The sequence below is a fragment of the Bufo bufo genome, chromosome 1, assembly GCF_905171765.1.
Source record: "Bufo bufo chromosome 1, aBufBuf1.1, whole genome shotgun sequence".
NCBI classification, from domain to species: domain Eukaryota; kingdom Metazoa; phylum Chordata; class Amphibia; order Anura; family Bufonidae; genus Bufo; species Bufo bufo.
This window is the reverse complement of record NC_053389.1, coordinates 542,689,559-542,714,218: the sequence shown is the minus strand read 5'-3', so window position 1 is coordinate 542,714,218 and position 24,660 is coordinate 542,689,559. Positions and strand designations below refer to the sequence as shown.

Genomic DNA, 24,660 nt, shown 5'->3' with positions numbered 1-24,660 from the left:
TTATCAAGACATTTTGCAGGAGAACTTAAGGCCTTCTGTCCACCAGCTGAAGCTCAACAGAAGATGGGTGTTGCAACAGGACAACGACCCAAAGCATAGAAGTAAATCAACAACAGAATGGCTTAAACAGAAGAAAATACGCCTTCTGGAGTGGCCCAGTCAGAGTCCTGACCTCAACCCGATTGAGATGCTGTGGCATGACCTCAAGAAAGCGATTCACACCAGACATCCTAAGAATATTGCTGAACTGAAACAGTTCTGTAAAGAGGAATGGTCAAGAATTACTCCTGACCGTTGTGCACGTCTGATCTGCAACTACAGGAAACGTTTGGTTGTCGTTATTGCTGCCAAAGGAGGTTCAACCAGTTATTAAATGCAAGGGGTTCACATACTTTTTCCACCTGCACTGTGAATGTTTACATGGTGTGTTCAATAAAAACATGGCAACATTTAATTCTTTGTGTGTTACTAGTTTAAGCAGACTGTGATTGTCTATTGTTGTGACTTAGATGAAGATCAGATCACATTTTATGACCAATTTGTGCAGAAATCCATATCATTCCAAAGGGTTCACATACTTTTTCTTGCAACTGTAGATCTAACTGGAGAAACTGGTACTCTGGTGAGTTGTGTGCCTTAGATGGTGTTCCACCGTGTTAGTGGTTAGCGGTATCACTGATTGCTAGGACAAGGAGGCACTCACGATGTGTCACCGAGCAGGTCAGCATGGTGTGCCGCGAAACAAGACGGTCACCGGGGATTGGCAGAACTCGGTTTTAGATCTGGGCTCTATATACAGAGCAATAAAAGTCCGGGGAGAGCACTTCTCTTACCGGGACCCTCAGCTCCTGGGTCAGATAGCGTTGCGGTCTCGAGGCCGGGAGCTTCAGAGCGGGCGGCCGTTAGGCTTCTAGGCCGCATAGGCCTCTGTTGTAGAGGAGGCAAATCTCCGGTCCAGTCGGTTTAAGATCAATGAAAATAATATGTACTAGCTGGTACTGGGCAGCTGGGCTGTTCTGCAGCTGATATCCGTTGAGGGCCAAGGATTGTCAGGATAAGTCAGACAGCTCTCCGAAACACGTCTTGGCAGCACCGCGGCAGACCACGTCCCCCCATAACAATATTTTTCTAACACACACCTGGAACCAGCCCTGTACCTCACATGGATCCAGAGATCTCCCCATTCAATGCCCTGCTAGATTTATATCAAGCTCAACTCAACGTGAGTGTATTTCTGCTGGAGCTAAGGGGGCGTGTCTTAGCTCTCCCTATCACTGCTCAGGAGGCAGTGAAAGGATGAAATTGAGCATGTGCAGCCTTCTCAGTAAGCAGGACAAAGAAATAGGAAACAAAATACAAACAGCAGGTGGCGCCATACAGATACATTTTATTGAATAACCCAGGGGTTGTACAATGTTTTTAAATACATAGAATTACAAAAGTATTCAGCTCCAGGAATTGGTTTAAAAACAATGTAGAATATTTTTCATGGGACAACCCCTTTAAGTGCAGTAGGTGCATTGACGTCACTAGATCTTGCCTGTCTGTGTTAACTCATTGGTCGCAGGGTAAATGTTGGAGCAGGGAGTGGAATGCAATTAAAGGGGTCGTCCAAGATATTTTTATCAATGACCTATCCTCAGGAGGAGGCAGAGCTGACACGGCACGCAGCCTTCTCTTCAACCAGCTGATCAGTGGGGGTGCCGGGTGTTAAACGCTCCCACTGATCTGATATTGATGACCTACTGTATCCTGAGGATAGGCCATCAATGAAAATATTTTGGACAACCCCTTTAATTGCATTCCACGCCCTGCTCCAACATTTACCCTGCGACCAATGAGTTAGCACAGACAGGCAAGCTACCACTTGGCACCGAAACAGAGTTTGGTAAAAGTTTTTTTTTTTTTACAGTAGATAGTAGTCATTTATGAAGTTATTGCCTGAAGTCTCACGAGACTTTGTAAAGTAATAACTTCAGCTCATCGAAGTCAATACATTCTAATACTTTATGGAGCGCTTGCTCCGTACAGTATTCTAACGAAGTCTTATGCAAATCGACTTCGGATGTTTCAGCCGAAGTCGATTCGCTCATCCCTAGTCATCAATAAAAATAACTTGGACAAGCCCTTTAACAATGGCGGTAAAAAACATTTACCAGTACCACGTATATAAAAGGAGTCTGGTTTTTGAAACAACCAGAGTGGGAACCTGCGCTGATTACGGTGTAGTCAAGGGTTTAGAGACACAAATAAAAAGTTCTATGGATTGGTACCTTATAGGAGAGCGATCTATGCGTGGAAGATCCTCCTTGTTATTGCAGGGAAGCTGGTATCCGGATGGCTTCTGGTTCAACCTTCTAGCGTGAGTGAGGCTCTGGCCGGCAGCAAATCACTAGTACGAGGGAACCACCAGTTTGAAGTCCGGGAATTTCGGCATGTGACGTCACCGCACTCTGTATGGATGCCTTCAGGGGACAAAATCTATCCGACGCGTTTCTGAGCCAGTCGGGCTCCTTCGTCGCCTGAGCACAGGTTCCCACTCTGGTTGTTTCAAAAACCAGACTCCTTTTATATATGTGTGTTCAGATTTCACCAGTCCAAGCAGCAGACTGTGTTTGGGAACCTAGCAGCGATTCCCTTACGGGTGAGGAGTGTCAAGTGGCCACGGTAGCGCGAGTGGGCAGATACATTTTATACACATTTACCAGTACCAGCCTTGTGATTGGAAAAACCAGCTATGGTGAAATCCTACGTCATACCTACCAACTGTCCCGGATTCGGTGGGACAGTCCCGTATCCGATATGGGGTAGGTATGTCCCGCTTTCTGGCAGTTGTCTCTGTGTCCATAGGAGACAGTTGCCTGTGTATAATGATGTAGCAGAGAGCGGGCATCGACTCCCTGCTTCATCATCCCTCCCCTCTGTCGAATCTCCACAACTCTGGTCTGTGTGGGGGCGGGGCCAGACGGCAGTCAGCCTCAGCTCCGCCTTCACAGACTAGAATAGCCCATGTCCTGCTGCTGCTAGGAAGAAGTTAAGTATGTACTGTTTATTTTATTTTTTACATTCTGTGAGGGGCACAACGTGGTCATGTTACGGGGGGGACAATGTGGGCATATTTTTTTGGGGGGGGAACAATGTGGGCATATTACCGGGGCCACAATGTGGGCATATTACTGGGAGCACATAACTGGGCATAATTCTGTGGAGGCATAACGTGGACAAAAATACTGTGCGGTGGCATGAAGGGGGAATTATTACTATATGGGGCATTAAGGGGACTGGGTGGGATTAGGTGTACAGTTGTTTTGGGCGGAGTTAGAGGCGTGGTCTAGTGCGGAAAAAATTTGCTGCGGCCATCTTTGTTCGTTTACAAAGTTGGGAAGTAGGGGCAATACTGTGACTTCTTGACGCGATCTGGAAATCTGCACGGAGATTATTCACGGCCAAAAGAACGGCAGCGTAGATTCCCACTGACAACAGGCCAGGGAGATTCCTTCCGGTTTTCAATACGGAGCTCCAGGGACAAATAGGCTTCCTTAAAAAAATAAACTCCCATGGAAAAAATGTGTGAAAAAAAACCCTCCACATCACAAAACAACTTCCTATTTCTATAGTGTTTCCTGCTATAGAGAATACATTAGAAATACAGAAATAACTTCCAGACTATACGTCCATTTCTAGCTCTCCGTCTGAGGCACCCCTTCCCTCACTATACGTCCATTTCTAGCTCTCAGTCTGAGGCACCCCGTCCCTTTCCCTCACTATACGTCGATTTCTAGCTCTCAGTCTGAGGCACCCCTTCCCTCACTAGACGTCCATTTCTAGCTCTCAGTCTGAGGCACCCCTTCCCTCACTAGACGTCCATTTCTAGCTCTCAGTCTGAGGCACCCCGTCCCCTTCCCTCACTATACGTCCATTTCTAGCTCTCAGTCTGAGGCACCCCTTCCCTCACTAGACGTCCATTTCTAGCTTTCAGTCTGAGGCACCCCGTCCCCTTCCCTCACTATACGTCCATTTCTAGCTCTCAGTCTGAGGCACCCCTTCCCTCACTAGACGTCCATTTCTAGCTCTCAGTCTGAGGCACCCCGTCCCCTTCCCTCACTATACGTCCATTTCTAGCTCTCAGTCTGAGGCACCCCTTCCCTCACTATACGCCCATTTCTAGCTCTCAGTCTGAGGCACCCCTTCCCTCACTATACGTCCATTTCTAGCTCTCAGTCTGAGGCACCCCTTCCCTCACTACACATCCATTTCTAGCTCTCATTCTGAGGCACCCCTTCCCTCACTATACGTCCATTTCTAGCTCTCAGTCTGAAGCACCCCTTCCCTCACTATAAGTCCATTTCTAGCTCTCAGTCTGAGGCACCCCTTCCCTCACTACACATCCATTTCTAGCTCTCATTCTGAGGCACCCCTTCCCTCACTATAAGTCCATTTCTAGCTCTCAGTCTGAAGCACCCCTTCCCTCACTATAGGTCCATTTCTAGCTCTCAGTCTGAGGCACCCCTTCCCTCACTATACGTCCATTTCTAGCTCTCAGTCTGAGGCACCCCGTCCCTTTCCCTCACTATACGTCGATTTCTAGCTCTCAGTCTGAGGCACCCCTTCCCTCACTAGACGTCCATTTCTAGCTCTCAGTCTGAGGCACCCCTTCCCTCACTAGACGTCCATTTCTAGCTCTCAGTCTGAGGCACGCCGTCCCCTTCCCTCACTATACGTCCATTTCTAGCTCTCAGTCTGAGGCACCCCTTCCCTCACTAGACGTCCATTTCTAGCTCTCAGTCTGAGGCACCCCGTCCCCTTCCCTCACTAGACGTCCATTTCTAGCTCTCAGTCTGAGGCACCCCTTCCCTCACTAGACGTCCATTTCTAGCTCTCAGTCTGAGGAACCCCGTCCCCTTCCCTCACTATACGTCCATTTCTAGCTCTCAGTCTGAGGCACCCCTTCCCTCACTATACGCCCATTTCTAGCTCTCAGTCTGAGGCACCCCTTCCCTCACTATACGTCCATTTCTAGCTCTCAGTCTGAGGCACCCCTTCCCTCACTACACATCCATTTCTAGCTCTCATTCTGAGGCACCCCTTCCCTCACTATACGTCCATTTCTAGCTCTCAGTCTGAGGCACCCCTTCCCTCACTATACGTCCATTTCTAGCTCTCAGTCTGAAGCACCCCTTCCCTCACTATAAGTCCATTTCTAGCTCTCAGTCTGAAGCACCCCTTCCCTCACTATAAGTCCATTTCTAGCTCTCAGTCTGAGGCACCCCTTCCCTCACTATACGTCCATTTCTAGCTCTCAGTCTGAGGCACCCCTTCCCTCACTATACGTCCATTTCTAGCTCTCAGTCTGAGGCACCCCTTCCCTCACTATACGCCCATTTCTAGCTCTCAGTCTGAGGCACCCCTTCCCTCATTCACCACACACAGCTTCAGGTGCGGCCAATCATCTTCCCGCCCGCTCTGTGACAACCAACAACATGGCGCTCCACACACGACGCACTGCTTTACGTCACACTGACTACACGGCTCTTTAAGTGCTGGCAAAACTTTGTTGACTTCCGTATCGCTGAGCATTGACACTTGAGATTGGTCAGCCTTCCTCAGTATGTCAAGTCGTCCAATGGCGGGGCCGAATGTTGCGGGTTCAAACATGGCGGCTCCCAGTCACAGTGGATAGGGTTTTTTTTTTTCTGTACAATAAATCAACCGGTCGCGATTCATCTCGTAATCCCTGCGAGCCGGTAATGTGGGGAGAAAATGGCGAGCGACACAGGGAGAAAGCAGTTCTGGAAGAGGAACGTCGCTAAAATGCCGGGAAGGTGCGTGACAGGGGACATGTCAGGGAAGGGACAGCTCTCCATGATCTGTCAGTGCTGGGGGGAGTGCAGTGCGGTTCTCTGGTGTGTATTACACGCAGTGACTATTGCATGCTTCCATGTAAAGGAAGAATCAGTGATGCCTCCAGGGTCTAATGTGAAATCTGATGCGGTGATCTCAGGAGGAGTGTGAATAGTGTCCAATGAATCCTGGAGGGTGGGGATCAGGTGGGAGCCTTGTCCTAGAGAACAGAGGGGCTGGTGTGACAGCCGCAGCTTCTCCATCACATGTGAACTATCCATTGTATACCGGCTCTCCCCAGTGTAAGCAGCAAGTGTCTGATCCTGCTGCTGTCTTCACTACAGTGGCAGTAGGGGTACGAGTGGTTGGTATCAATCTAAACGGGTTTTCCGGGATTTATATATCCTCAGGATAGGTCATCAGTATCTGATCGGTAGGGGTCCGACTCCCTGCACCCCCTCCGCGGCCTCTTCCTACGCCATGTCACATCACCCTACATCGGATGGCTAGGGAGGAGCGAACTTCTGTCTTCAAGTTTCGGTGTACAAAGTTCTGGTTATTTAACAATTCCGTTATGGATTCTGCTACCACGGACGGTCCACGGTAGTGGGATCCATAACGGGATTCTTAGCGATAACTTGAAAACAGAAGCTTGCTCAGCACTGTTAATGACCTATCTTTCATCAGATAAATAAGGCAGACCCCCTTTGAAACGTGTTATCCTATTCCTTGTATTAAATTTTTTTTATTTTAAAGGGGTTGTCTGGGTTCAGACCTAAAGCCGGATATACTGACATTTTCACCCAGGCAGCCTCCCTAATATGAGCATTGGAGTATTTCATGCTCTGCTTTGCCCTGCACTATTCAGGCTTCTTTAGGAGATTTGGCGACGTACCTGGTTCTGCATGGGGACTCTTAGGTGGACGCTTCCGCCCAGCTTTGAGCCTGGTGACTGTACTAATGGGCAGGCTTCCTATAAAATGGCTAGGGCAGCCCGAAAGCCCGCTCATCAGAGATGGTGACGTCATTGAATACTGAATAGGTGCCTGTGCAAATCAGCGCAGGGCAAGAGAGAGCATCGGAGCGTGAAATGCTGTGATGTTCATATCAGGGGGGCCGGAGGGGTGAAGATTGGGATATGTCCCAGTTCAGCTCTGAACCCAGACAACCCCTTTAACTTTACATATTACATTTGACACTGGTTTCAGCATGGCTTTTGCTCCAAAATCACACAAGTTTGCGTCGTCCCTTGCAATGAGATCATGTTTCTGTAACCCTGTGCCCATTCAGCAGTTTCCCAGGTGGTTTTTTAGCACCACCCTAGAAAGAAGCATGCTACGTACTTATTTTGGGCTGAAACACTGGAGATTAGCCCTGTTGAATAACATATCCAAGTGTGTCCTAGAATTCTACAGTGACTGGGTTTGCAGTATGTAAAGTAGCTGGCATCGGCACCTGGCACGACCGCTGCTGCTGTTTGCCTTCTTGTGTCCTGAGTAGTTCCTGTTGCACAGGACACTGCCGTATTCTTCCATTCCATGGAGGGGAGGGGGTTTACCCTCCTGGAACCCTGGCCGTGTTTGGTGGGGGGATCCACTGTATGAAAGGCAGAGCCTCAGGCTGCAGACTCTAAATACTATTCTTTAGGCTCCGCGTTCCGGATGTGTTATTCCTCCGTATTTCTTGCGGGTGTCTGGGACCCACTGCGTGATTAACTGACTCAAAGGCACAGCATCATGGACCCTTATGATCCTGTGAACTTGGGTCAGTTATGTCGGCATGTGACAGATATGGATGGAAAGCGCAGTCGGAAAACGGATGTGTGCACGTGGCCTTGTAGACGTGATTTACATCTCCATCAGAGGTCACAAGAACGCCTGTACAAGAGTCAAACACACCTGTTCAGGCCATTTTACTCCTTGAAAAAAAAAAGTCTACGGTTTACCAATACGCCTTAGACTTTTCCCTACCATTCATCAAAGGGCGCGCTGTGAACGGCATTGGCAGCGCAGCAATGGGACAGGCCTGTGCCTGCAGTAACCAATAACAAAGCTTCTTCCAGCAAGGAGCTTTATTATTGGTTGGTGCTGCCGACCATTCGATCACATCTTCACAGGGCTGCTCTGGCAGCGGGTACTGCCCACACTCTACAGTACCCGGAGCACCATGCACAGGAACTAGAGCAGTGCTCACCCTCCAGGCCCAGCGACTGCTCAGGATGAGCCCAGTAAGTTAGCTCCTCTTTACCTGTGGTGGGACGCGCTATGGGTAGGGGGGCACCAACTGTCATTTTTATGGTATGTGTATTCATCCATGGTGAATGGGCAGAAGGAGCTGTCGAGTGTTCTGAAGTTGCCCTGAGCATGGGGTTGTTGAGAGGCAGGAGGGCCTGTGCCCTGCTGTACTTAGGCTGGAAGTGGAGCTCTGCTTCCCTTCCGTGTGACATGTCATAGGATCCACTGGTGTGGACAAGGACAGGGTCCCAGTGCTAATGGGATCCTGCCTGTAGCTCCCATGCAGCTGTATGCCACCTAGAACCAGAGGGCTGTTGCGGCCTATTCATTCTGTCAGGGAAGCTGTCTCTTTTATGTCTGACTTGTGATAGAGTACAAGGAAGATCCACTATATTGGACTGTACTTTATCACTTGGCTATAATTGCCCGCTGTTATTAAGACACGTAGTAGTACCCTTGCATAAATACCGACCTCTTAGGCTGGGTTCACACGGGCGTCACGTTTTGGCTTAGGATGCGTCTCGGGTGCATTGCGGAAAACCCGCGTGAGTAGGTACCCAATTGCAGTCAGTTTTGACTGCGATTGCGTTCCGTAGTTCAGTTTTTATCACCCGGGTGCAAACACACAATGTGGTACCCAGACCCGAACTTCTTCACTGAAGTTCAGGTTTGGGTTCAAGGTTGTGTAGATGTAATTATTTTCCCTTATAACATGGTTATAAGGGAAAATAATAGCATTCTTTAATACAGAATGCTTAGTACAAGGTCAATTGAGGGTTAAAAAAATAAATAAAAATTAACTCACCTCCTCCAATTGATCGTGTAGCTGCCGATCTCCTGTTCTTTCTTCAGGACCTGTCAAAGGACCTGTGGTGACGTCACAGAGCTCATCACATGGTCCAATCACATGGTCCATCACCACGGTGATGGACCATGTGATTGGACCATGTTATGTGATGTCACCACAGGTCCTTTAGCTGGCAGCTCATGATTAAAGAAGTAAGAAGAGATCGGCAACTACGCGATCAAGAGGAGGAGGTGAGTTAATTTTTTTATATTCTTTAACCCTCAATTGACCTTGTACTAAGCATTCTGCATTAAAGAATGCTATTATTTTCCCTTATAACCATGTTATAAGGGAAAATAATACAGTGAATAGACTGTCATCTTAGCAACCATGCGTGAAAATCGCGCCGCATCCGCACTTGCTTGTGGATGCTTGCGATTTTCACGCAGCCCCATTCACTTCTATGGGGCCTGCGTTGCGTGATAAACGCACAATATAGAGCATGCTGCGATTTTCACGCAACGCACAAGTAATGCGTGAAAATCACCGCTCATGTGCACAGCCCCATAGAAGTGAATGGGTCCGGATTCAGTGCGGGTGCAATGCGTTCACCTCACGCATTGCACCCGCGCGGAAATCTTGCCCGTATGAACTCAGCCTTAGGGCACGTTCACACCACTACTTTTTTTTCCTGTTGTTCTGCTCTGTTAGATGAAAATAACGGAAGTGCTGCATCAGGCACATAACTGAAATGAACAGAGCTGCACAGACTCTGCTGACTACAATGGGGTCTGTTCAGTTTCTGTGCAGGATTCTGTCCAGACAAAAAAGTCCTGCAGGTAAGGCCCCTTGCAGACGAGCGAGTATTCCGCGCGGGTGCAATGCGTGATGCAAAAGCATTTCTCCCGCACTAAATTCGGACCCATTCATTTTAATGGGTCTGAGTACACGAGCGTTTGTTTTTTCACGCATCACTTGTGCGTTGCGTGAAAATCGCAGCATGTTCTATATTCTGCGATTTTTCACGCGACGCAGGACCCATAGAAGTGAATGGGGCTGCGTGAAAATCGCATCTGCAAGCAAGTGTGGATGCAATGCGTTTTTCACGGATGGTTGCTAAGAGATGTTTTTAAGCTTTCAGTTTTTTTTATCACGCGCGTGCAAACTACATTAAATCGCATTGCACCCGCTCGATAAAAACTGACCGCGTTCGCATACTAGACTGAATGAACTTGCTTGTGAAATTGCGCATTTTTCACTGAACGCATCCGGACCTAATCTGCTCACATTCGTCTGCAAGGAGCCTAAGGCTGTTTTGTCTGATCTTTGACAGAATCTGCGACAGATCCCCGTTCAGAGCCTCAAACGCAGATGTGAACAAGCATTACCATTATATAGGCCTATGTATTAGTTATTACGGTTACTGCAAATTTCATACTCCTCCTTGTCTAAAAATACTCCTCAAAAATGGTAAGGGTACTTTCACACTTGCGTTGTTTGATTCCGGCAGGCAGTTCCGTTGCCTGAACTGCCTGCCTGATCAGGCAAACTGTATGCAAACGCATGTCATTTTTTCTGACTGATCAGGATTCTGATCAGTCTGAAAAATGCCTGATAAGTCAGAAAAATGCATTGCAATACCGGATCCGTTTTTACGGTGTCATCAGGCAAAACATTCAGTATTTTTTTTCTTCTAATTTTTAAAGGTCTGCGCATGCGCAGACAGGAAGGACGGATCCGGCATTCCGGTATTTTGATTGCCGGATCCGGCACTAATACATTCCTATGGAAAAAAATGCATTCAGGCAAGTATTCAGTTTTTTTCGCCGGAGATAAAACCGTAGCATGCTACGGTTTTCTCTTTTGCCTGCTCAGTCAAAATGACTGAACTGAAGACATCCTGATGCATCCTGAACGGATTACTCTCCATTCAGAATGCATGGGGATATGCCTGATCAGTTCTTTTCCCCTCGCCCATGACGGCACCCTATGCGACTCAGTACCTCCCATCTGGACAGGAAACCTGAGAAGATAAAATGGACACACCCCCACCAAGCACCAGTTCAGGTTTCCTGTCCTCCTGATGGGAGATCCTGAGAAGCAGGGCAGCGGCGATCCGCTGCTGAAGACATACCTCATACCATCATAGTCAGCACCTGCCGCTGGGGGACGGTCTGTGGCTGCCGCTGGGGGACGGTTAGCTCACAGCCAAGCTTCCACACAACCGCGGTGGGACTGCTCCCCCAATGAGAAACACGCTACAGTGTTTGGGGTTTGAGCAGCTCCCCCATATCTGCCACGATATTTCTGTGGTTCACATGCGGTGGGACTGCTCGCCCAATGAGAAACACGCTACAGTGTTTGGGGTTTGAGCAGTTCCCCCATATTGGCCACTGCAATTCTGTGATTTTGTTTTATATGTATTGAATGTGCCTTCATCTGGCAATTGAACATTCCTTTGCACCTGTTAACCTCCATCACACGGTCTGATATGGGTGTGGCTTACAGTCTTGCTTTGTTCACATTGCACTAGTTGTCCTGCTAGGCGGTTGTGTGGAAGCTTGGCTGTGAGCTGGATTACATCACCTTCAGACCGTGTTCACACCATAGTTAGCTTAGTGGTAGGACCCCGTTCCATGCTGAGTGACCGTGACGTGGTGCATGATAGGCTCCGATATTTTCCTGACAGGAATATATTGGTGAAAGTCTCAGCTTTTAATATCTGCTTGTATAACCAGCTAGTATAGTCAGTGGCATATCCTTTTGGTGCATTTTCTTCAGTGATTTATATAATTGTATTTTCATCCGCACAATGCTCTGGTCTGTGTAGGATGCTTTTGTGGTGCATGTGGACCGCGCTGGCGTCCTCCTTTGTACGCATTTTTTGCTCGGGATGGTCGTTTGCTGCGGTCCACATGCGGTGGGACTGCTCCCCCAATGAGAAACACGCTACAGTGTTTGGGGTTTGAGCAGCTCCCCCATATCTGCCACAATATTTCTGTGGTTCACATGCGGTGGGACTGCTCGCCCAATAAGAAACACGCTACAGTGTTTGGGGTTTGAGCAGTTCCCCCATATTGGCCACTGCAATTCTGTGATTTTGTTTCCCCCCTAGGTTCCGATTTATAGTCTATATCGCATAGGGCGCCGTCATGGGTGAGGGGAAAACAACATTGCTTACCGCTAATCGTTTTTCTCGATACCCATGACTGCACCCTCCAAAATTCCCTTCCCCAAAAAACAAAAAGAAAAATATGTGTCTAAATGAGGAAATATGGATATATATAAGTTGAAGGTTCTTGTACATATGTACCACTTCTCTCTCCGGAGAACAATTTATTTCTTCCACTGGTGCTTGGGGGTGTGTCCATTTTATATTCTCAGGCTTCCTGTCCAGATGGGAGGTCTTGAGTCGCATAGGGTGCCGTCATGGGTATCGAGAAAAACGATTACCGGTAAGCAATGTTGTTTTCCGGTATAGAGCCCCTGTGACGGAACTCTATGCCGGAAAAGAAAAACGCTAGTGTGAAAGTACCCTGAGAGGAGTATATTTACTCTTCTGGAAAAAATGTAGTGCGACCTCTGATCTCCATATACCAGGTGTGGTGATGTGTGCGGTGCAGTACGAGAGAGAGTGGGAGTCTCTCAGTCCACACCCCCAGTCCACCACAGGAAGTCCCCTGGCCCGAGGTGAGGCCAGCTGCCATAGTCGCTGAGGGATAAAGCAATCCTCAATGTCTGTGTGGGGGAGGAATTGAGAGAAAGAGAAGGAGGTCAGATAGAGCTAGGGGGGACCACACGGCTGAGTAAAGGCTGGGTTTTGGGCGATTCAGCGATGCCCGAGGAAAAGAGGTGTCGCATGGTCAGAGTTCGGAGGACTGCTGAACCGTATCCCCTCAAGGTTTATTCGTGGTCAGCGTCAGGAGGACAGGTGGACTGAACCCCATTTATGGCAGGGTCACAGCTAGGAAGTTGTCTGACCGAATTCCTCAGTGTGAACATGGTGTTAGAGGTGAGTTAGGGAGACCTCTGTATAGTAAGCGCCAGAGGTCGCAATAATGCCTGTACAAGCGTCATAGACTCTTGTTCAGGCCATTTTACTCCCTGGAAAAAGTCTAAGGCGTACGTACCAATACACCTTAGATTTTTCCCTGCTTTCCATCAGCGCTGGGCACGCTGTGAACGGCACAGGCAGCCTGTGACTACAATAACCAATAGGAAAGCTCCGGACAGCAAGGAGCTTTGCTATTGGTTAGTTTGGACGGGCGCCGGAGCGATACAGCGCCCTGTAGCAGGGGAAGCGGGCGGGAGCTGGAAGGAGGGGGCGCCGGCTCCCGGGGGTGGCTGAAGCAAGGAGTGCTGGGCGCGCTGCACAAGGACCCCGAGAAACATGGCGGCTGAGGAGCTGAAACCTACAGCCCAGACATCAAGATGGACCTGCAGAAGAAGGTGACAGTGCAGGGTGTAATGTATCGATTTGTGTAATGTATGTAGTGCAGTGTGTGTTCATCACATACTATACTATATACATCACACACTGCACTACATACATCACACACATGTATACATCACACACTGCGCTGTATACATCACACACTGCGCTGTATACATCACACACTGCGCTGTATACATCACACACTGCGCTGTATACATCACACACTGCGCTGTATACATCACACACTGCGCTGTATACATCACACACTGCGCTGTATACATCACACACTGCGCTGTATACATCACACACTGCGCTGTATACATCACACACTGCGCTGTATACATCACACACTGCGCTGTATACATCACACACTGCGCTGTATACATCACACACTGCGCTGTATACATCACACACTGCGCTGTATACATCACACACTGCGCTGTATACATCACACACTGCGCTGTATACATCACACACTGCGCTGTATACATCACACACTGCGCTGTATACATCACACACTGCGCTGTATACATCACACTCTGCACTACACACATTACACACGTATACATCACACACTGCATTACACACATGTATACATCACACTCTGCACTACATACATTACACACATGTATACATCACACACTGCACTACACACATTACACATGTATACATCACACACTGCACTACACACATTACACATGTATACATCACACACTGCACTACACACATTACACATGTATACATCACACACTGCACTACACACATGTATACATCACACACTGCACTACACACATGTATACATCACACGCTGCACTACACACATGTATACATCACACGCTGCACTACATACATTACACACATGTATACATCACACGCTGCACTACATACATTACACACATGTATACATCACACGCTGCACTACATACATTACACACATGTATACATCACACGCTGCACTACATACATCACACGCTGCGCTGCATACATACATCACACGCATGTATGTGGTGCAGTGTGTGATGTGGTGCAGCGTGTAGTGAATGCAGACTGGCTATTATAGCCAAGTGGTAAAGTACAGGGAAGATCCGCCATACTGGACTTTATCACTTCACTAGAATAGCCTGATGTTAGACCAGTAATGGTCCCCCTGCATACCCACCTCTTAGGCCCCGTTCACACCAGCGCCATTTATTTCTGTTGTTCTGCTCATCTAATGGAGCAGAACAATGAAAATAACGGAAGTGGGTTTTTATCATACATTCACAACAACACAACAGACGCCATAATGTGGCGTCCAGCACCATTGAGATCCATTGTAAAAACAAAAACAAACAAAAAAAGTATACTTTTTTTTTTTTTTTTTGCAGAACTCTGCAGGATGGTAAAGCCTAGTGTAGCAGGTTTTTCCATCCTGCAAAAAAAGGCTAATGTAATTTTTTCATTTTTTTTTTAACAATGGAACTATAGTGACTAATGCCACAGTATGGCGTCTGGTAACATATATATATATATATATATATATATATATATATATATATATATATACGTTTTTTGTGTGTACATTAAATGTATGAAAAAAACGTGATGTGAACCCAGCCTAACTGACAGGGAAGAAGCTGAGCAGACTCTGCCGACTATCATGGAGACCGTTCGGTCGGGATCTGTCTTTTTACCAGACCAAAATTTTGTCCGGTCTTTTTGACAGAATCTGCAGCAGAGGCTCCAAACGCAGATGTGAGCAAATGTAGGCCGATATATCATGTACCAAATTTCATTCTCCTCCTCGGGTAAAAATACTCAGGAGTATTTTTACTCTTCTGCAAAAAAATGTAGTGCGACCTCTGGTTAGCAGGGTTTTGTTTCATCTCGTAACTTGGATGCCACATTGTTACGCTGAGGTGTTGGAATAAAGCACCATTTGAGCTGGGAAACCCCCTGTTTGCTGAGAGGTCTGTCCTCTCCACCCCAGGCAGGGAGCCATCCTTGCACAGTGTATTACAGGTAGAAGAAAAGCTGAAACGTAACGGTGCCTTCACACACGGCAGATTTTGTGACAGAAAATTCAGCGACTAAAAATAAAGTCCATTCATTTGAAAGGGGCAGCAAGCACGTGGATTTCTGCAAGCCTCTTTCAGGTCAATGGAAATGATTTTCAGTCACAGAATTTTCTGCCACAAAATCTGCTGTGTGTAAAGATACCCCAAGAGTCATAATAGTGCAAAAACAATTCCCAGAGCCGCATGTTTCTAACCCACTTTACCTAAAACTTTACCTCCGTCATTGCTGTTTAAGTAAGGGAATTGCATGGTGGCGCACCACCTTCTCTACAAATGTACCTTTTTCTTTCAGCCACTGGTGGTTCCGATCTTTCAGAAAAAGAACTTTGTTTGAAATGTGCGACTAGGTGACGTGCGGCTATGCAGTTCCCTCAGGGCTAATGGACACTGCCGTTGCCGTTCTTGCGGTCTGCAAATTGTGGATTTGCCAAGCATGGATAATGATCGTGTGCGTTCTGTGTTTTGCAGAACAGAACGTCCTGCCATCTAGAGAACAGTGCTATCCTTGTCCATAATACGGAGAAGAATAGGACATGTTCTATTTGGCAGGACTGCAGAACGGAGGTACGGATGCGGACACCACACCGTGCGGAATGGAATGAATGTGGACAAAAAATATGGTCGTGTGCATGATCCCTTACTTAGCGATGACGCAGGTGACAGATTCCCCATCCCGGGGACTGCAGCAACTCATGCCATACAATGATCACATTATTTCCTGTGATCAGTACATTTTGTCAAAAAATAAATAAATCTTTCCCGCATTTCCATCAGCAAAAGGATTAGTCCACAAAAGTGATGTAAAGCGGCCTCCTTCCTTTTCAGGATATGTTTACCTGTGGTGGTTGTATGGGAATTCTTTGCTAGAAATTACAGGAAAATATATTTTTCATGAATACATATTTTTTTTTTTATTGGTATGTAGGGTAAGGATACGTCTACACAATGACATTTATCGCGCGACAGGGCACAACTACACTGCAACATTTGTAGCGCAACATTTTGCTGCACTAATGTCGCGCGACAATTTTTATAATGGCAGTCTATGGTGTTGCACTGCAACATGCAACATGCTGCGACTGCAACGCAACAGTCGCAGAAAATCCATTAGAGATGGATTTTTCTGCGACTGTTGCGTCGCAGGATGTTGCATGTTGTTGTGCGACACCATAGACTGCCATTATAAAAATTGTCGCGCGACATTAGTGCTACAAATGTTGCAGTTGTGTCCTATCTGTCGCGCGACTTATGTCGTCGTGTAGACGTAGCCCAACTGCGGGTGAAAGATGATGAGGCACAAGGGGACTGCTGTAATTCTTTAGCACAGGAGCCACATAAACCTGGAGCTGGCCCTGTGTGTTAACCTGGCCTAAAATGGTTGGGAGTGTTCAGGTGCGGCCAGGATCGCAGAGTAGCAGTGTTCCCAGAAACATGAGTAGGATCGCTGTGCGAGTCGCAAGAAACCCATAACTGCTGCAATCGGTGTAGCCATACCCCTATGAAGAACTCTGCTCACTAACTACTTGTGGAGCAGCATATCCACATTCTGGAATGGCTCCCAGCAAAAAGAATAATTTCGGAAAATTCTACATGAAATCGTTCGTCTTTTTGCTGGAAAATAACTCTGATGTGAAGAATTGTCTGGACATGACATAAGGTCACAAGACGTTGCAAAATCCTTCTGTGTATTTCCTTGTTTGTCTTAAGGCAGGAGTACAGCTCCCAATTTCTTAGCCCTGCCACACAAGGTTCAGTTTTTCTGTATCCATTCATCACAATATTCATGACCTCTCTTGTTGTCATTGACTAGAAACCATTTGTTTTTGGGTTCAGAGGCATAGAAGGTTCATAAAGCTGGCAGTTTGTTACAGTGTTATAGTGTACCTGCTGTCGTGCTCTGTCCTGTATGTTTGTCAGGATAGAATAGTCTCCTCCACTGTTCTTTCCTAAAAGATAAAGGAATAGACTTATCATTAAACTACGCCACTATTGTGGCATGAGAACTTCACAAATGGCATGTTTGTGACTTTTTAAGCGCCGCTTGCGCAGCAAAAATTTCCATTTCGTCCACCATGACGGCTTAACCATGAGATTGACCCCTTGACCTCGGTAGGGGCAGGAACACAGAGAGTTTAAAAGGCCACCACCCACTCTCGCCCTCAGAGTGAGACAAAACATTTTTTGAGCATTCAATTAATTGAAAATAACGATTAAACTGAAACAGGCTGTTTTTCAGCTGATCAAAAGTTTAGGACCACATTCCTTTAAAAGGCCAAATCTGTGCAAAGATGTGGATTCATTGTCATCTTCTGTCAGGTAGTCACACGTTGTAATGGCAAAGACAAAAAAACTCTCCCTTTTTGAACGTGGTCGGGTTGTTGAACTGCATAAGCACTGTCTGTCACAGCGCGCCATCGCTGCTGAGGTGGGACGCAGTAAGACAGTCATTTGGAATTTATTAAATGATCCTCAGGGTTATGGAACAAAAAAGTCAATTTCATCAGCACTGAGCCGGAGGATCCAATTGGCTGTCCGTCAAGACACTGGACGATCCTCGACCCAAATTAAGGCCCTTACTGGTGCTGACTGCAGCCCCATAACCATCAGACGGCAGCTGAGACTGAAGGGCTTCAAAAACAAAAAACGTCTTCAAAGACCTCGTCTCCTTGAACGCCACAGAACTGCTCGTTTGGACTTTGCAAGAGAGCACCAAACATGGGACATTCAAAGGTGGAAGAAAGTTTTATTCTCTGATGAGAAAAAAATGTAACCTTGATGGTCCTGGTGGTTTCCAATGTTACTGGCATGACAAGCAGATCCCACCTGAGATGTTTTCTACGCGCCACACTGGAGGGGGCGCCATAATGGTCTGGGGTGCTTTTTCCTTCAGTGGAACAATGGAGCTTCAGGAAGTGCAGGGGTGTCAAACGGCCGCTGGATATGTCCAGATGTTGCAGAGAGCATTCCTCATGACTGAGGGCCCTCGTCTGTGTGGTAACGACTGGGTTTTTCAACAGGACAACGCTACAGTACACAATGCCCGCAGGACAAGGGACTTCTTCCAGGAGAATAACATCACTCTTTTTGACCCATCCTGCATGTTCCCCTGATCTAAATCCAATTGAGAACCTTTGGGGATGGATGGCAAGGGAAGTTTACAAAAATGGACAACAGTTCCAGACAGTAGATGGCCTTCGTGCGCCCGTCTTCACCACTTGGAGAAATATTCCCACTCTCCTCATGGAAATGCTTGCATCAAGCATGCCGAAACGAATTTTTGAAGTGATAAACAATAACGGCGGAGCTACTCATTACTGAGTTCATGTTTGGAAGTTGGATTTCTGTTTTGGGGGGGGTTTAGTTTTTTTTTGGAGGTGTGGTCCTAAACTTTTGATCAGCTGAAAAACAGCCTGTTTCAGTTTATTCGTCATTTTCATTAAATTGAATGCTCAAAAAATGTTTTGTCTCACTCCCATTTCTTCTTGTTGCATGTTGAAGCTCTACTTGGAACCTTGTTAAGATCCAGCCATGCTAAATATGATTTTTTGCCTTTTTTTTTTTTTTAAGTGGTCTTAAACTTTTGATCAGGACTGTGTGTGTGTGTGTATGTGTATATATAATATATATTTCAATATATATATATATATATATATATTTAATTACAGTACAGACCAAAAGTGTGGACACACCTTCTCATTCAAAGAGTTTTCTTTATTTTCATGACTATGAAGGCATCAAAACTATGAATAAACACATGTGGAATTATATACATAACAAACAAGTGTGAAACAACTGAAAATATGTCATATTCTAGGTTCTTCAAAGTAGCCACCTTTTGCTTTGATTACTGCTTTGCACACTCTTGGCATTCTCTTGATGAGCTTCAAGAGGTAATCCCCTGAAATGGTCTTCCAACAGTCTTGAAGGAGTTCCCAGAGATGCTTAGCAATTGTTGGCCCTTTTGCCTTCACTCTGCGGTCCAGCTCACCCCAAACCATCTCGATTGGGTTCAGGTCCGGTGACTGTGGAGGCCAGGTCATCTGGCGCAGCACCCCATCACTCTCCTTCATGGTCAAATAGCCCTTACTTTCAAAGTTTTCCCAATTTTTCGGCTGACTGACCTTCATTTCTTAAAGTAATGATGGCCACTCGTTTTTCTTTACTTAGCTGCTTTTTTCTTGCCATAATACAAATTCTAACAGTCTATTCAGTAGGACTATCAGCTGTGTATCCACCTGACTTCTCCTCAACTCAACTGATGGTCCCAACCCCATTTATAAGGCAAGAAATCCCACTTATTAAACCTGACAGGGCACACCTGTGAAGTGAAAACCATGTCAAGGGACTACCTCTTGAAGCTCATCAAGAGAATGCCAAGAGTGTGCAAAGCAGTAATCAAAGCAAAAGGTGGCTACTTTGAAGAACCTAGAATACGACATATATTCAGTTGTTTCACACTTGTTTGTTATGTATATAATTCCACATGTGTTAATTCATAGTTTTGATGCCTTCAGTGTGAATCTACAATTTTCATAGTCATGAAAATAAAGAAAACTCTTTGAATGAGAAGGTGTGTCCAAACTTTTGGTCTGTACTGTATATTTGTAGTATCAGCTGAGATGAGCGTGTGACGGAAGAGGCATGCCTACAACACTGCCCTGACCTATCTGGCTGGAGTGTGCCCGGAGCCAGGTACGAGGTAAGGCCTAAATATGTGGGCAAAATAATGACTGTCGCCACTCTGGTAGGTGCAAGAGTTTAATTGAGCAAAACATGACCTTTACAAAGCTAATGAACAAAAGGCTCTAGATATTTCAACCTGTGGATTAGGAATATATCTTGCGTAACATGATGACCTCCAGCGACCCATCTTACGGATCACATGGGCCGGAACCTGATGCCTTGAATCCGCTGAAGCAGCTCCTATACAGAAGGAGTGCCCGGAAATTGAGCTAGGATTGTATCCTAACCCTGCCGCTAGTATGCGTATGTTTGTGATGAATAGGACAGATGAAAGGGGCCTGCCATCTAACTGGAGCAACGGGTCATCCAAGGCAGCTGACTGAGGTAAGGCCGTAAGTTCCTTGAGAACTTTGACAGGACACCAGCTATTGGATGTCGGGAAAAACTTGACTTCGGTGGGAGGACCTGCCTGGTTGGTTTTGGTGGTTGGTATGTACAGCGTGAAGTGATTATCGTGCCAGATGAGATGCCGCTTGAGGAGCATGGTGCGGCTGAAAGAGCTCCAGGTGAATTCCCCGGGTCTAAGGAAACCATAGAACCCGAGGTACATGGCCGCTTTGATGGTGATGCTGGCCGAGTGCCCAAAAGGAAGACCGTCCAGGGCTAATGACAATTTGCGAAACAGCTCTCTTGAGACCGGTTGTCTGCGAACCTGAACACCCGTGCTATTCTTTTAAATACCCCTAAGAGTAGCTTTGATGGCCTGATTTGACATGATGGACTTGCTAGTGGGGTCGCTGAGCATCCGATGGTGGTGTATTCCCGCTAGTTACAGTTTGATCGTTTTAAATGATAGGTGGCGGTGGGAATGACAATAGGCTATAAACGCCATGAGGAAAGTGACTTTGTCCAAGTCACCTTGTGGATGGGCGTCTACGAACCGTTGAAAGACCTTGAATCCTGCTCTGTAGTTCCTGGCAGTATTTGCTGCTAATGAATGTTGAACTAAGATCTTTGCAGAGGCTACCAGGGACCCTAGTCCATCAGGAGGGAGCTGAATGGTGGTACTGGAGTACCGACGGAGTCTGCATCTGGTAGTTCCTGGAAAAAGATGGAAAAAATGAAAGTTAAATTTCAAGGACAGCCAAACTAACTTGCGTAAGAGGGACATAATTTTATGGGACTTAGCCCTACCTTTCGTGATTACATCCACTAAAACCTGTCTGTCTGTCATGAAAACTACCAGTTTATTGGCCCAGAGTGAGCCCCAGGCTTGGGCGGCTGCCACTATCGGGTATAGTTCTATCAATGGGGATGACCTCAGAGAACCAGCGTCGGAGATGAATTCCACCGGCCAACTGCCAACGAACCAGTGGGGATGGAAAATGGCGGCGAACCCGCGAGAGGCTGCGGCGTCGGAAAAGATTGTGGGTGAAGCGGAACATGGGGAAGGCACGAACAAAGATATGCCGTTCCACCTGGTGAGAAACGATTGCCACATTCGTAAATCCGCCACAGCGTGATTGTCCAGTTGGATGGTGGAATCCTGATCCGGAGCTGAAGGGAGGAGACTGAGGAGCCTGGACGTGAACGATCTGCCTTGGGGCATGATCCTGAAAGCAAAGTTTAGGGAACCCAACAGGGACTGGTGCTCCCGTTTGGATAGGACCCTGGACAAAGCCGCAGAGGAGACTGCGGCCCGGATCTTGGACAGCTTTGCTATGGGGAGGCTGGCCTCCATGCGGACTGAATCGAGGATGATGCCCAAGAAGGTAACCCTGGTGCCCGGCCCCTCAGTCTTTGCTGTAGCTGCGGGAACTTCTAACCTGGCTAAAAGTTGTAGCAAACTCCCTAAACCCGTAGGTTCACCATGCGGGCTTTCGATGATAAAAAAAATCACAGAGGTAATGAATAACCATGTCCAACCCCCCATGGTGAACCAGAATCCAATGTAGAGCGCACGCGAATCGATCAAACAGCCATGGGCTGCTCTTAGACCCGAAAGTAAGCCGGTTGGCGAAATTATATCTATGCGCCCAATGTAAGCCATAATATTTCCATAACTGGGGAAGAATGGGGAGCAATTTAAATGCATCCGTTATGTCAGCCTTAACCAACCATGCCCCTTCCCCTGCTAGCAAGATATACCTGATGGCCTCATCGATGGACGAGTAACTCATGGTGAATTCTTCGGACGGGATTAAAGAATTCAAACTGGGAATGGATGACGTGAGGACCAGACAAGTCGTAAATTAAGCGCTTTTTATTGGAGGACTGCTTGGTTACAAGGCCAATCGGTTTTAACCTCCAAGTCACGAAGGGGATCGACTGGAATGGACCCAACAGGAAACCTTTCTGGACCTCCGACTGCAACAAAGTATCTACTGCATCCGGCTCCTGAGTAGCCGACAGCAAGTTCCTTCCCTCCCAGGAAACTTGAGGGAGGGCAATGAATCCCGTATGAAATTACTTTAAGAAATGAAGGTCAGTCAGCCGAAAAATTGGGAAAACTTTGAAAGTAAGGGCTATTTGACCATGAAGGAGAGTGATTGGGTGCTGCGCCAGATGACCTGGCCTCCACAGTCACCGGACCTGAACCCAATCGAGATGGTTTGGGGTGAGCTGGACCGCAGAGTGAAGGCAAAAGGGCCAACAAGTGCTAAGCATCTCTGGGAACTCCTTCAAGACTGTTGGAAGACCATTTCAGGGGACTACCTCTTGAAGCTCATCAAGAGAATGCCAAGAGTGTGCAAAGCAGTAATCAAAGCAAAATGTGGCTACTTTGAAGAACCTAGAATATGACATATTTTCAGTTGTTTCACACTTGTTTGTTATGTATATAATTCCACATGTGTTAATTCATAGTTTTTTTTTTTTTAGGGCTGCACCCACTTGGTAATTTGTAAACACTGAGGGTGAGAGTGGGTGGTGGCCTTTTAAACTGTGTTCCTGCCCCTACAGAGGTCATGGGGTACCAGAATTACCGGTATGTCTATTTATGTTTTTTTTCTCTGCCGCTTTCCCCAAAAAGAAGCATGGCTAGGGCAGGAAGGGGCCACATTTATCATCTTCAACGCCATTTTTCTGGCATAGAAGAACACTAAAATCTACGCCAGCCAGGGACTGACATAGATATAAGTATAGGTGCACAGACTGCCGGATGCTGTAGGTGGCGTACACCTTGTCATAAATTAGGCGCAGCATCCGGCAGCACGTCTGGTTATCATAGTCCGGGATACATCGCCAGGCTATGACAAATCTCCTCCAAAGAGTTAATCTGTCAGATCTGTTCTGTTCTAAATCCTTGATCCATTACAGCCAGGATCAGTCTTCCCGACTCCTTCACCAATAATTGTCAAAGATAAAAAAATATCTTGCAGAAAGCAGATAAAAAAAAAAAGAAAGAAATATAATATTATATTACTCAAGTGGGAAATCCCCCGCTGCTATAGACATTGTGACTGGCTACAGCTGTCATTTGTGGGTAGTTGTAGGGGCATCAATGCAGGACCGCAATAGAGAATGGCAGGAGTGGAGCTGGATTTTCTAAGTGAGTATTTCTCCTGACATGTATAAGCAAGATATTGCTGCATTTGTGGGAGGGGAGGCTGATTACAAGGCTATTCATACGTACCTGTGGGCCCAGGCTGGCTGATTACTAGGCTATTTATAGGCACCTGTGGGCCCAGGCTGACGCCGATTCGGCTGATTTCACCCACCCACACCATCTTACAGTCACTTCACATTAGGGTGGCCCCCTTTAGGCTGCCCTTCCACAGCAGCTATGGCATAACTCTACTGCTTGTTGTAGATAGGGTTAGATAGGTTAGGTTCACCTTTCTAAAAGCCGATCCGACCACAAGTCTGTATTAGTATCTGCAGGCATTCCTTATGTAATAACTATCGCTCTGTGTTGTGTCATTCCTTTATTATTCCTGCTAGAAGTTGATGAATGAGTTCACAGCAGTCTGCAATAAAGGTCCATATGGGTGTTAGCAGTTGGCCTGTGTCCCTGCACAGTCAGGGGAGGTGACAGGTCCTCATTTAAGGGGTATTTCGGTTGGTTAAAGTTATTCTCTATCCACAGGATTTTGATAGGAATTCTGGAGATAGGCGACCACTGTACTCGGCTGTCTCAAGAACTCCCTTAGAAATAAATGGAGCGGCCTTGCTCATGTGCGACTGGTCGCTTCGTTGGTTTCAGGGTAGCTGAAGTGGGTACAGGGACCCTGCTTTCGTGATCAGTGGGGGTCTCGGCAATAGGACCTCCACCCATCTGATAGTTATCCCCTATCCTATAAATCTCAGGCAGCATGGTGTCTCGGTGACTAGCATTGATGCTTTGTAGCAGTGGGGTACTGGGGTCAGACCTGAGCCAGGACAACATCTGTACAGAGTTTGTGTTGGGGTTCCCCTCTGTGCTTCAGTTATCTCCTATTCTCTAAGATTATAAGCCCCAATGGGGACAGGTACCAACAGAAGCGGTCTCTACAGTGCTGTAGAATGAAAATGCAGTCACTGATGGGACAGTCTCCTTGACTTCAGAACGAGCCATTGTGTATAAAACCTTCCTTTTTGGAGGTTCTTCACACAGTGGTTTTTTGTGTTCTATTACATGAATAT

General features: G+C 46.8%; 1 protein-coding gene across 2 annotated transcripts in view; it reads left to right on the top strand.

The window, feature by feature from the left end:
• The first annotated feature begins 5,515 nt into the window (after positions 1–5,515).
• TBC1D22A (TBC1 domain family member 22A) overlaps positions 5,516–24,660 on the top strand; it is a 741,029-nt gene continuing 721,884 nt past the window's right edge. The window contains exon 1 of one of the 2 annotated variants that reach the window (XM_040412231.1): positions 5,516–5,822. In XM_040412231.1, the coding sequence (XP_040268165.1) occupies positions 5,761–5,822 (62 nt within the window). In that variant the 5' untranslated portion in view covers positions 5,516–5,760. The remainder of the gene's footprint in view (positions 5,823–24,660) is intronic. The other variant, XM_040412223.1, reaches the window with a different exon arrangement.